Consider the following 12,031-nt stretch of genomic DNA (forward strand, 5'->3'; position numbering starts at 1 on the left):
ACTACAAGATTAAAAAACCCCACCAAAATCTAAATCCCTGATATGAGTTTATTGTGTTATTATTTGACCTATTTTATGAAAGGAGAAGGGATGTATTCTGGTTCTGGTTATTCAAAGTTTAAAAATTTTGAATCACTGACTTCCATTTTGTTTCATAAAGACAAATTAAGGGATCATAGGATATCGTCATAGTTTCAAATTTAGTTCTTGGAAACATTTGAATAATGTTAGAAATTGCAATTTATGTTTTAAATTACATTTTATACTGTCAACAAAATAATTCTTTGAAAAAAAAAAACCCTTGTGTTTAACTGCTAATTCACTCTAGAACTATGTGAAATATAAAGAGCAAGACATGAGAACCAGTAATATTTACACATTTTTAATATACGTTGTGTTAATAGTCAACATGTTTTTTCACGAATTGTTTACTTAAAAACACAATTTATTTTCATATGATGGACAATTCTCAATTTTCTGCTGCTTCCTCTCCACTGGTTTCAGTGTTTGAAATAAATTTCCCTGTGTTTCATGGGATTTAAAAGTTTGCATTTTCTATTTTGGTTTCAAAATCAAATTGAATATCTTTACTTAAAATGAGTATATTAATTATTTGTTCAAAGTACTTCAACACCAGACTGCTTGGGGAGCCAAGTGAGTTTGAATAGTAAGAATTCTTCTAAGGTCAAACAGATCATTTTGAACCTTCTCTTGGTTGCAAGCACTGATTGAGCAGTACAAATATTAATTTTAAAGTGCCACTATAAACAACCGCCAATCACAATCTCATTTTAAAAGTAAGACCTACAGAATTTAATTTGATTCTAAAATTTAAAGGGGCTACAGATTCTTTGTCAAATATGAGTGAGTGTAAAATAAAATTTAGCAACTAATGATAAACGAAACAACCTAATAATTACAGTTATTTAATAGTATAACCTACAACAGTAATTGGTTTATGTTTAAAATAAATCCTATAACTTAAAAGAAGATTCCTGTTTTCAGATCATAACAGAGGAAGGTTTTCCAACTGGGACCCCTGAAGAAATGGGCTTCTCCATTCTGAATTCCCATATTATAAGGCCAGACTGAGTAATTACAGTTTTTATTATACCTTGCGACAATGAAATCACGACATAAATTTCTGATGACTCTTTTTTGGATTCCCCAAGAATGGCCAAGATTTATAGTTACATACGATGAATCATATCTAAAAGGAAATTTATTGCACAATAATGTGGATAGAATTTCATTTATAAAGCTTATTTTTTCCTTCCCAAATGACGTAAATGATGACGATTAAAATCCTCCTTCTGGATTTAAACAGGGGAGTAAAAGGTTTTTTTCTGAGGTGTTCAGTCTCAATGTTTTGATTTCTATGGGTAAAGAAGATATGTGGTACCATTCTCCATGCTAGATGGGAGAGACTCTCTGTTTAGAGTAATTGTGCAAAAGTTGTTAACCAGTTCAACTACGGAAAGTCTTGAAATTTACTGTAAAATCACAATTTTGGTTTCAATCTGACTAATTATTCAGCAATCTCCACAATTGCCAAACTGTAGAGAGAGGAGGAAGTAATTAAGACTTCAATATCTTCCTTACTCTTGATTATAATTTCATATACTTAAACTTTAAATATGAATTGCTTTCCCTTTTTACACAAGTTATAAAAATAAGAGGCCTTGTTTACACAGTTTGCATTTTTATGAAATTTGCAGTTTGAAAAAAAAGCTTTTTAAAAAGTGATAATTAATGCTTTTCTTTGAATATGCTGTAACCTTAGAATTTTTTTTTCTGAAATAGTTTCTGAATTTAACCCACTAAACATCTGAAGATAGAATTTTTTTTTAGCAGTAGAGTAAAACTTACTAAGGACTGAAGAAAAGGAAGTCTTTTTCTTTCTGGTTCCACTTAATTTTCTTTGTATGTGGCACCCCCTTTAGGACAGCTATCCATATTATATTTAAATTTTATACATTGACAAAATGCAATCTACCTCTGTAAGCATTGTGCCTTTCAACAATGCTACTGTTAAATTTACATACCACAGTTTAAATTACATCCATTTCAGGAATGGTAAAATGCTAAAACTCGAGTGTCTAAATGCCTTACTGAAATGAGTACAATTTACAAATACAATAATTACATTTTAAAACCATTAACAATATTACACCTAGAAGTAAATACTGTAGGACTGGTCATCAAGGTAGCGTGTGAGGGAAATCATTGCCGAAAGTCACCGATGTTTCCAGCAGATATACCCCAAGTGCAGATTTTGGTTTGTTTTCATCAAGCCAAAATGAAAACCTGTTTCTCATACAACAGTTCTCCATTATACGAATCCTCCAATCCTTGCATAAGGTTTTATCAGTTATCTGCCAAGTATTTTCCTGCAAAACAAAACACCGTATCAGATGGTCACCTGGCAGTTCCATAATGTGGTTATTACGTGGGCAACATTTCTGTGCTTCCTGCCCTACCCCTGAAGCCATACACTGCATACTCGAGTGCTGCAATACTAATATAAAACAGGTAACGTTTTTCAAGTTTTCAATCTTGCAGACCAGCAGGTTTCCTTTTCATGTCTCCAAATGTGAACAATTTGTAGAGCTTTGGGTTTTACTCAGAATAGGTTGTTCCTGGATGTGAGAATCTGACTTGTTCTAGGAAGGGTGACCATACAATTACTTTCCAAACTGAGTCATCCTTGAAAGTTAAAGAGGTCTAATTAATAATTTCATCAGTCCAGCAGGCACAAACCCAGGACTCATCCCAATAGATCACTGATAAGTCTAATCACCCTAGTATTGGGGAATGCCCTGCCAGCAAACTAATCGTGTGTGTCAAAAACCTGGCTCACGGCCACATTCAGCTCGTGAACAACAGTTCCAATCTCTGGCCTAGGTTCTTTAAGGTTGCCGTTAAAATGAAAGATGGAAACTCTTGGATCTCAGCTAAGCCTGACAAGTCTAAAATCTATGAAGTCCTGTTGGAGAAACAAAGTTTTCAGGTAAGAGATAAATTCAAAGACAAATAGCATTTATCTCGTTTGTCAATATAACAAAAGTAGGATTTACTCCATTAACCTCAGTGTACACATCTATATGATGGGAAGGACTGGTCAGCCCCATACAGGAAACAGAACCAGAGCTACGATAAGTAGCCAGGGCTTTCCTAATTTCTGATTTCCACTTCAGTGTCCTATTTTTACTACACCCAACAATTGGTTTGCTCTCTAACGGGGATGGGAAATGGGACTGGGAGTGAGGAAGAGGAGGAGGAAGAAGATGAGAAAATCCTAATCTATTTCTTCTTAAGGAAGAGTAGCTAAGGCAACACTACTTTTGCCAATGAAGCTCACAAGATACCCACTTACCCGCAGCAAACCTTTTCTTGATGAGTGAAAATCGATATCCTGCTCCAACAAGTTCAATGTCGCAGCCAGAAAGCGTGCTTCCTTCACTTGTGAACTGCACAACCAATGGGGAAGCTTTGCTTGGGCCTTCAGACAACTGAAATCTTGCCAATAAGGAACCCACCCCTATAAAAAGAGTATTATTACAAGATAATAGTCAACGTCACATTCTGGATATAATTTTGAAAATTGTGTTCAAAAGTTGACATACAAAATCTAGCTTACAAGAAAATAGTGTATGTTTCAGTGACAAAATGGTGATGGATAAAATTTATCATTAAATATTATGAGCCACTCTATGCACACTGATGGAAGCGTAAGGCAGCCAAATGGCACTTCAAAATTCAGGAGCACGCTGCTCGCAAGGCAATGTATGCCAAAACTATGATTACTATCAGAGGAAAGTGAAAAACATCTAAATGATCAGGGAGTGTGAGATCTGACACAGACTGGAAACATGCCTCATTAAATGCTCTTCCCCACTTTAGAGAAGGTCTGTTTGATGGGGGGTCTTGGGCAGAAAAAGGGAAGCAGAAGATTCATTGAAGAATTATTTGCTTTTATTGGTTGAAATAAGTATATACCAAAATGAAGTGAAATATTTTGCTTGCTTTCAAGGCTAAGTATATTTTGGCTAATAGTTTTCAATACCTGGAAGCAATTTCAGCTTTATACATTAAATCAAATAAGACTGTGATTACATTACCTCCATTTTCTGACTTTTGGGAAATATCGGGAATCTTCCACAATATTCTTTGTTGTTCAGCATTCCTAAAAATGAAATAAGTAAAAGACTTTTGCATATGCAAGGGTTTTTGTTTAATGGTTGCCATAATTTTTCCAGATAGTGTTAATTTAAAAAAATTGATCTTGAAAATTTTAGCTACAATTTAAGCATTATCTATCTATCTATCTATCTATCTATCTATCTATCTATCTCCCTATCTACCTACCTATGCATCCATCCATTCAACCATCCATCCATTCATCCATCCATCCATTCCCACATAAATTCTCTCCTTTCCTATTCCTTATTGTAACTAGCCACAACACTACCAGATAGATAAACATTTAGGGAACAATGCAGTGAAATTTGTTTTCACACATCTACTGAAAAAATAGATGGGAAGTGTTAATCAATTAATTCAGATAATTTAAATTGGAGCTGTCATCTGGCTGACTTTTTTGTTTTTTTTAATTTTGCCTGTTTCTTTTTAGTTTTTAATGGAGCTAATGGATAATTTGTGTGTGTGAGTAAGATTGGCCGTGAGCTAACATCTGTCACTAATCTTCCTCTTTTTTTTAAATTTTATTTTTCCTTTTTCTCCCAAAGCCCCCCAGTAAATAATCGTGTATTTTTAGTTGTGGGTCCGTCTAGTTGTGGCATGTGGGACGCCGCCTCAGCATGGCCTGACGAGCGGTACCACGTCTGCACCCAGGATCTGAACCAGCGAAACCCTGGGCCACTGAAGTGGAGTGTGGGAACTTAACCACTCAGCCACAGGGCTGGCCCCAGCTTTTTTGCTTTTGTAGTGTTTTACTTTTTGCTTCTGACAATCGTATGGAAAAACTAGAGTATTTTTTCTAGGCGAATAAGTTCTTTTTAACAGCTGCTATTGGTACTCAGTGTCTATTCAGTTTCTGTTCCCATACCTTCTCTAATGTGCCATTTTATGGTCCAGAGGCTACAAAACAAAACCCTACATTTCTCAGACTCCCCTGTAGCTAGGGTCCTAGGTGTAGGACGCTTCACCAATTACATACACCACTTGAGATACGGACGATAGAAAGGAGGCAGAGGCCTTTCTCTGCTGCTTTCTTGGCTGTTTTCTGCTGGCAGCAACCTGAGATGAGGGATCTTCTGAGAACAGAGCTCTGGTCCAGTCTCCAGGTTCGTGGGTGTTGAGAAGCAGCTAGGGCAGTGCTGGTAGGAGCTTTCTCATCCCTGGAGCCACGTGGCAGTGGTGGGTTCTTGAATTCAGTGGCTCTGCTGGCAGCCTTCTGATTTCTCTCCTTCTTGGTTGTGGCAGAGGCAGCAGCTCCCCTGGTGGGCCAGTTCTGCAGTGCTCTGGGAAACATTCTTGGAGATCCAGCCTAAAGCTTATTCCTCCAGCACCTTCACCATTGGGTGAGCATCGAAATCCCTGTGTTAAATCATTTTCTGCTTAAAATAGCTACAGTGGTTTCTGTTTCCTGCCCTGAACCCTGACACACAGGCCTGCTGTGATCTCCTCCTGTGGGAAATACAAATGCTAAGAAGTCTGTGATCCCTTTGCCCCGAAGGAGCCCTTTGGTGAAGAGGGAGGGGAATGGCGGCTCCTTACCAGACTGCTGGGGGGAGCACGGCCTGCAGCTTGGTGACGCCTCCATCGATGGGGACCAGGAACTGCACGTTGTTGAGGGCCACGGCGGTGGTCATGGCATCTGTGTTGTATTTGTAATCTATGCGCAGGTCAGTGCTTGACGGCTCACAGCGCCAGTTCACCGCCAGGTTCAGAGGCGTGGACTGAATGCCCTGGGCAGACACCTTGCCAAACAACAGGAAAGAGAATATTTTAGGCTCGACTGTTGATCTGAAACAAAACTAGAAGCTATGATTATCTCCCATAGGAAGAGACTTAAATATCAAGGAGTTATCCCATTGTTTGTGCTGCTCACGAATGAGCTCCCGGTGAAAATCACCATGAAGGGTACCGTGTGAGGGAGAGCTGGGCCCTTCAGACAAACCATTACAGACGAAAAACATAAAATCAATTACTAAAATCACTACAGCACTTTAGAGCTTACAATGCACGTTATGTGTAGGGAGGTGGTAGCACCCTGCTTAGGAGCTGACGCCAAGGAGTTAGAACTCCTGGGTCTGACTTCTGATTATCACTTAAAAGCTGAGTGATCTTGGATCAGTCACTAAGCCTCTCAGAGCCTCAGTTATTTCCTCATCTGCCAAATGGGGGTTATAGCAATAACACGTACCCACAGAGTTGTCAGGAAGATTGAAGGAGGTGTTTTATGTGAAATACTCAGCATAGTGTCTGGCACACGGTAAGGAGCTAAGGTTTTAATGAACGTTACCTATTAATAGTCTTATCCTATTTACTCTTCCCAAGAAACCACTGATTTAGATGAAGCTGATTATTATTACTCCTTTGGCATTTGCTAAAGTAAGGGCTTGAACCCAGATCCTCTAACTGGGAGGGATGCATTCTACTGTCTACTGTCAGCTCCAGTTAGAATCAACTGTGAGTTTGACTAAGGAAAAGCCAGGTTTGAAGAATCAACAAAAATTATCTAAAGACAATAATATGAACTTGAATTCTGGGTCCACAGTGAAAAAAATCAGAGTATTGTTATTTCCCAATCCTTCCCTGTGACGATGACTAGCTCTGGGAGAGTCTCCTTGTACAAGTACACACACTGGAGGGCTGGGGAGGGGGTGTCTATGTCCTTGCAGTTTTATTCATGGAGTATGAGTCTTGCAGGTTTGGAAGAATATACACAGCTCTTTATTGGCTGAGCAATGTCTGCACACATGGACACCGTGGAGAGGGTCCTGGGGCAGGTTGAGCGCACGGGCAGGAGGGGTTGCTGCAGAAACAAGTCCAGGAATGAGTTTTTTAATAAAATGACAGACATGGCTTTTGATGGCAATTTTAGATAACCATTATAATTTTTAACTTTCAATATTTTTAGCAGCAGAATCCTCTGCAAATAAACTTTTATTTAGAAACCTGTTATTTAAGATAGCTCACAAGCAGAGCCGGCTCGCTATCCTGGCCCTGTGTCTGCCCTTTATCCTCAGCAGTTCTCTGCTTGAGAGTGGTTCCTCTACCCAGCCAGGCACTTTTTGGAAATGTGAGGGTGTGGTTTTTATTGTCCAGTTCCAGGGGGATGCTACTGGTGGCCAGAAACCAAACATGCTGCAATTGGAGGGCAATCCCACAAAACACTGGCTGTGCCTCCCTCCCAAATCTTTGCATTGTTGAGAACAATGAAAACACAACTGAAAGCGACCAAAGGGATTCCTCAGAGCACACTTGAGAATGAAATGATGAAACGATGGGCCTGGGGCTATTACATTTCACCAAGTGCTTGGACATCTACTGGGCTCCTAGCTCCTCATAATAACCCACGAAACATCTAGGTGTGGCATTATTATCCTGATTTGCAGGTGAGGAAACTGAGGTTTCGGGGGGGTGGGGCAAGTGCCAGGATGCAGCTGACTGCACTCTGGAATCCAGAGTCTTGCCCACACTTTAGCCCTTGACCTCAGGCTCATGTCGCGTGACAGGTGCATTCGTCTCCTTTCTAGGTTCACTTAGTAACAAGTATGGAGACTAAAAAAATCTCACAGGACTGAAGATTTCAAAAAAAATTTTAATCTGAAGTGAAAATGTACATGCAGTGTTTTCAGCGAAAGTTCATGAAAGAAAACAACTACAGTCTTGTTTTTTGGGCATAAGAACCATGCATGTGTCCTGAAATTTAACTTCTCATTCAGGGAAAAAGTACCCTGGACTTCCCTTTCTTACTCCTTCCTACTTCTCTCAGAAGTGTAAAGCAGTCACTAAGTGTGTTTATACGTTTTGGGGGGAAAAAGTTAAATAAGTTAAATAAAAAATGTATTTTTATCATATTTAATTATAAAAGTGATGAATTTCTGTTGTATCATTTGTTCACTATTATCGATAATGTTCAAAGTTTAGATGATACTATTCTTACAGGAAAAACATTATATTCATTTGCATTTTTGTAAAATGTACCATCACCTAGATACTTTACCTTCAATGATTTCCTTACACCGATCTAGATAAGTGGTTTTCAACTTGTAGGGTGCGTTACGATCACTTGGAGAACTTGTGAAAAATACAGATACCTGGGTCACGTCCTGAACCAATTAAGTCAAAACGTGTGGGAGTGTCAGGGCCCAGGAGACATCTCCCTCTATCATCTCTATCTCTGTTTCTATCTCTCCCTCTATCATCTCTATCTACATCTGTATCTCTGTCTCCTCTCTATCCTCTCTATCTCCGTCTCCATCTCCATCTCTATCCCTATTTCATCTATATTCAGCACCAGGTCAGACCCAACATTTGTTTACAAGTACCTTGATGATTGTAAATACAGTCATGTTTGAGATGCACTGATTTCTATTAAAGTACAATTTAAAAAAACAATAATTTAGTTTCCTCATCTAAGAAAAATGATTTGAGTATATTTGATCACAAAAACTACAATGCATTAAAAACAACCTGGGAGATCAAGTGGCTGGGAACCAACGGGCTGCTCAGGCTCCAGCAAAGCCTCGTTTGAAATAGGCTTATTTACTAGATCAGTGAGGATTTGGGGTAAGGGCAATCCTAGACACGGAATGAAAGTCCTCATATACTCTACTGTGTTGTACTGAACATTGTTTTAAGATTAAATGATCTCTTAACATAAGTTTCATTAGAATTTATTTCATAGGACCATCACGTTAGGAGAAAACACCAGACTGCTTACATTTAGTCATTTAAAATAAGAGGTTTGAGTACAGTAATGCTCTTAACAAAATTACAGTGAACTAGTTTATTGATACTTGTAATCTTAATTAATGTAATTTTCTGAAGCTTCATTTTTGTGGCATATTTCTCTAATTTTTTAATAAAATATTTTTCTTGTAAGTTTAAACTAGTAAGGATATGTATGAATATTCCTGTCACCAAGCAGTCTCCAAGTAGTCTTTTAAGATCTTTTTCTTATAAATTATAGCTTTTAAATAATATTAAGGGAAATGTTGCTTTATTTACTTTTACTTAATGTTAGGCACATTAGAATATACATTTACAATGTGAAAGTGACACCCTGGCAGTATAGACAGGCTTACCTGATACTTGAGCATGTCCACATTATAATATGTAGCCTGGGGTTTCTGTTCCGACACTTTCTTTAGGTGAGTCATCAAATTTGGCATGTTTACCCAGAATTCCTTGGTATTGGCATCATTTTGGGTATTATCGCTGTTTAATTGGGAACAAAAAATGATTGAGTAGCATTTTATAATCGATGGAAACCACAAGAGCAGCATCTCAGCAAATTGCCATCTGATCTCTATATCCATCTTTGACAATCTGTAGAAATTATATTATTAACAGTAGTATGGTTTTAGCACAGTTGTAGTTCTGAATGGTATTACGTTAATAGATTAATACCCATGCGGAAGCATTATTATATTGCTATACATCTCAGTGATTACCCAGGCATATTAAGCAATCATGATGATAATTGGTTGCTTTAAACAGTAAATTATTTATTAACCCAAACTTAATAGGCTTTTCTGTATCACCAGTTTCCCCTGAATTAGTCGGTTAATGCAATCAAAAAGCTGAGTATATTGATTTTCTTTTGAATTGACCTGAACGGTAGTTTCTCAGAAATTGAGTTAAATATTTGGCCCAATGTTAACATGGTCTTTATCTCCAACTGAGGAGAAAGGGGCGATACTAAAATGACCAGACCACCTTTTTAGCATTCGAAAAATTTCATCTAAAAGCATCTAAATCATAACAAAAGTCACTTCACTGACGAGATGATCCTGGAGTTTAAATGATAACGACCATGGTAGTTCCAGGAGAGAGGTGCAGTCTTGAGGAACTAAGGAGTCCTGTGTTCCTGTGGAAGTCATTAGCTCTGCTCAGAGCCTGTCCATGTCTTGCAAATGCTTGTGTTAAAGATAGAAGGAGTCGGGCAAGAGTGTGACAAGCATCTGCTCACTTCCCTCATGACGAGGAAACTGAGGGTCCAGGTGATTGAGTAATCTGACGTACAACTCCTTTACTGAGATTTCACCTTCAGAGTACTCTGTATAACACAACAATAGCGGCTACAATTTTAGGAGCACCTGTTATGTGCTTAGGTATTCTGTTAGATATATTATAAACCATTTCATTAAAATTTGCCCTTCAAAGAAGAACTATCTTCCTTTTTAAAGATGAGCAAATGTTGTAAGAAGAGAAAATTAGAGGTTAAGAAGAGAGAGAGTTGGCAGCAATAAAGTGATGAAGGCAGGTCGAACCTAAGTCGCCACGATCCAGCCTCCAGAAGTCAAACAGATCAAGAGGGCTGAGTCAGAGGTATCAGGGCCTTAAAACTGCTACTGGTCTGTTAGGAGGCAGTGGTGGTGGCTCCAGGTCTCAGCATGGCCCATGTGGCTCACTGGGCCTTGGGATAGGTTGTTGAGGACAAAGCAAAGCTCTAGGACTCTGGGCACGTAGGGAGTGGATGGAGAAGACTCTTGGCTGCTGAGACTCTGCTCCTGGTCAAGCAGAGCTAAGGATGCTGAGAACGGCTGTCTAAACTTTTCTTATCTAACAGCATCCAAGTGACCCAGAGCTTCTGGAGCTGTAGCTGCACTAGAAGGTAGGAGATAAGAGTAACAGAGGTTCAGAGAAATTACGCAATTTGCTTAAAGTTGAACAGCTAAGAAGTCACAGAGTCAGGATTCCAGCCCAGGTCAGCCTTCCTACAGGTTATACTTTCTTACTATAACAAAACAAAGGTGGGGAATTAATATCCGGCAACGTGTCATGAATTTGTACCAAGTAGATGTGAATAATTGAGGAGAATTTCAATTATACTATTTTTTTAACGAAATGCATTTACTAAGTTCAATAACAAAATATGTCTAAATAATAGTCATATGTCTAAAATAATTCCTCAGAGAACTTGCTTTAATAAATATTCCAGAAAGCTTTGCCCATCAAATGCTTGCACAGAGATGCAATTCTTGAATGCTCAAGAAGTCTTGAGAATTCTTTAGTCTCATAATTATTTTAATAATTGTTCCTGAGCATCTTTTACAAGCAAACCCCTTTCATAAGGGAAAAGTAGAAGTAAACTTCAATTTGGTCCCTGTCGCAGGACTTGCAAACCCCAATATCTCCCGGGGCCCAACTGCCAGCATAAATGAAGTTTTCCAGTAAACACAAATGAGAGAATAGGCTGGGGGTAAGACGGTAGATGTGAAAGGCTTGCCTTGTAATTGAGAATAATGCTTGGTTACCTTGCCTTTTAAAAATTGGGGGTGGTAGCAGTGGTGGTGAGCAGTACTTTGTAACAAAACCAAATAGGCCATATGACTAACGCGTTACCAATCACAGCCCTGACACAATAATCACACATTTAAAGTCAACAAGGTCTAAATTAATGACAACATTTTATTTTCTTTTTCTATTTCTTCATTTTAGCAAATAATAATTTAAGGGTCTATATACCGTTTTGCCAAACAAAAACATTCTCAGAATACTTAATTCAATTCATGACTGATATATTAATATAATTATATTATATTGCACATATGCCTAAGAACTTGGCAACATAACTGCCTAAAAATGCAACAAAAACTGTAACTATCACACCAGTCATATTACAAACAAGCCAGTGAGATGGCGGTACCTAATTCCTAATTTCAGATGGAGGAACCTCAAAATATAAAATGAATTCGCTCAATGTGCACAGCAAAAACGTGGAGGGAGGGGCGGACCCTGTGGCGGAGCGGTTAAGTCCACGCGCTCTGCTTTGGTGGCCCAGGGTTTCACAGGTTTGAGTTCTTGGCACGGACATGGCACTGCTCGTCAGGCC

General features: G+C 38.5%; 1 protein-coding gene across 27 annotated transcripts in view; it reads right to left on the minus strand.

The window, feature by feature from the left end:
• Window positions 1-366: 366 nt before the first annotated feature.
• The window catches only part of SGIP1 (SH3GL interacting endocytic adaptor 1), a 199,099-nt gene continuing 187,434 nt past the window's right edge, over window positions 367-12,031 (minus strand). For all 27 annotated transcript variants that reach the window (XM_070267516.1, XM_070267521.1, XM_070267509.1 and 24 more), the window contains 5 exons: window positions 9,279-9,411; window positions 5,740-5,942; window positions 4,122-4,186; window positions 3,377-3,541; window positions 367-2,390 (listed from right to left, as the gene is read on the minus strand). In XM_070267516.1, coding sequence (XP_070123617.1) covers window positions 2,368-2,390; window positions 3,377-3,541; window positions 4,122-4,186; window positions 5,740-5,942; window positions 9,279-9,411 — 589 coding nt within the window. In that variant the 3' untranslated portion in view covers window positions 367-2,367. The remainder of the gene's footprint in view (window positions 2,391-3,376; window positions 3,542-4,121; window positions 4,187-5,739; window positions 5,943-9,278; window positions 9,412-12,031) is intronic.

The sequence above is a fragment of the Equus caballus genome, chromosome 5 (assembly GCF_041296265.1).
Source record: "Equus caballus isolate H_3958 breed thoroughbred chromosome 5, TB-T2T, whole genome shotgun sequence".
NCBI lineage: Eukaryota > Metazoa > Chordata > Mammalia > Perissodactyla > Equidae > Equus > Equus caballus.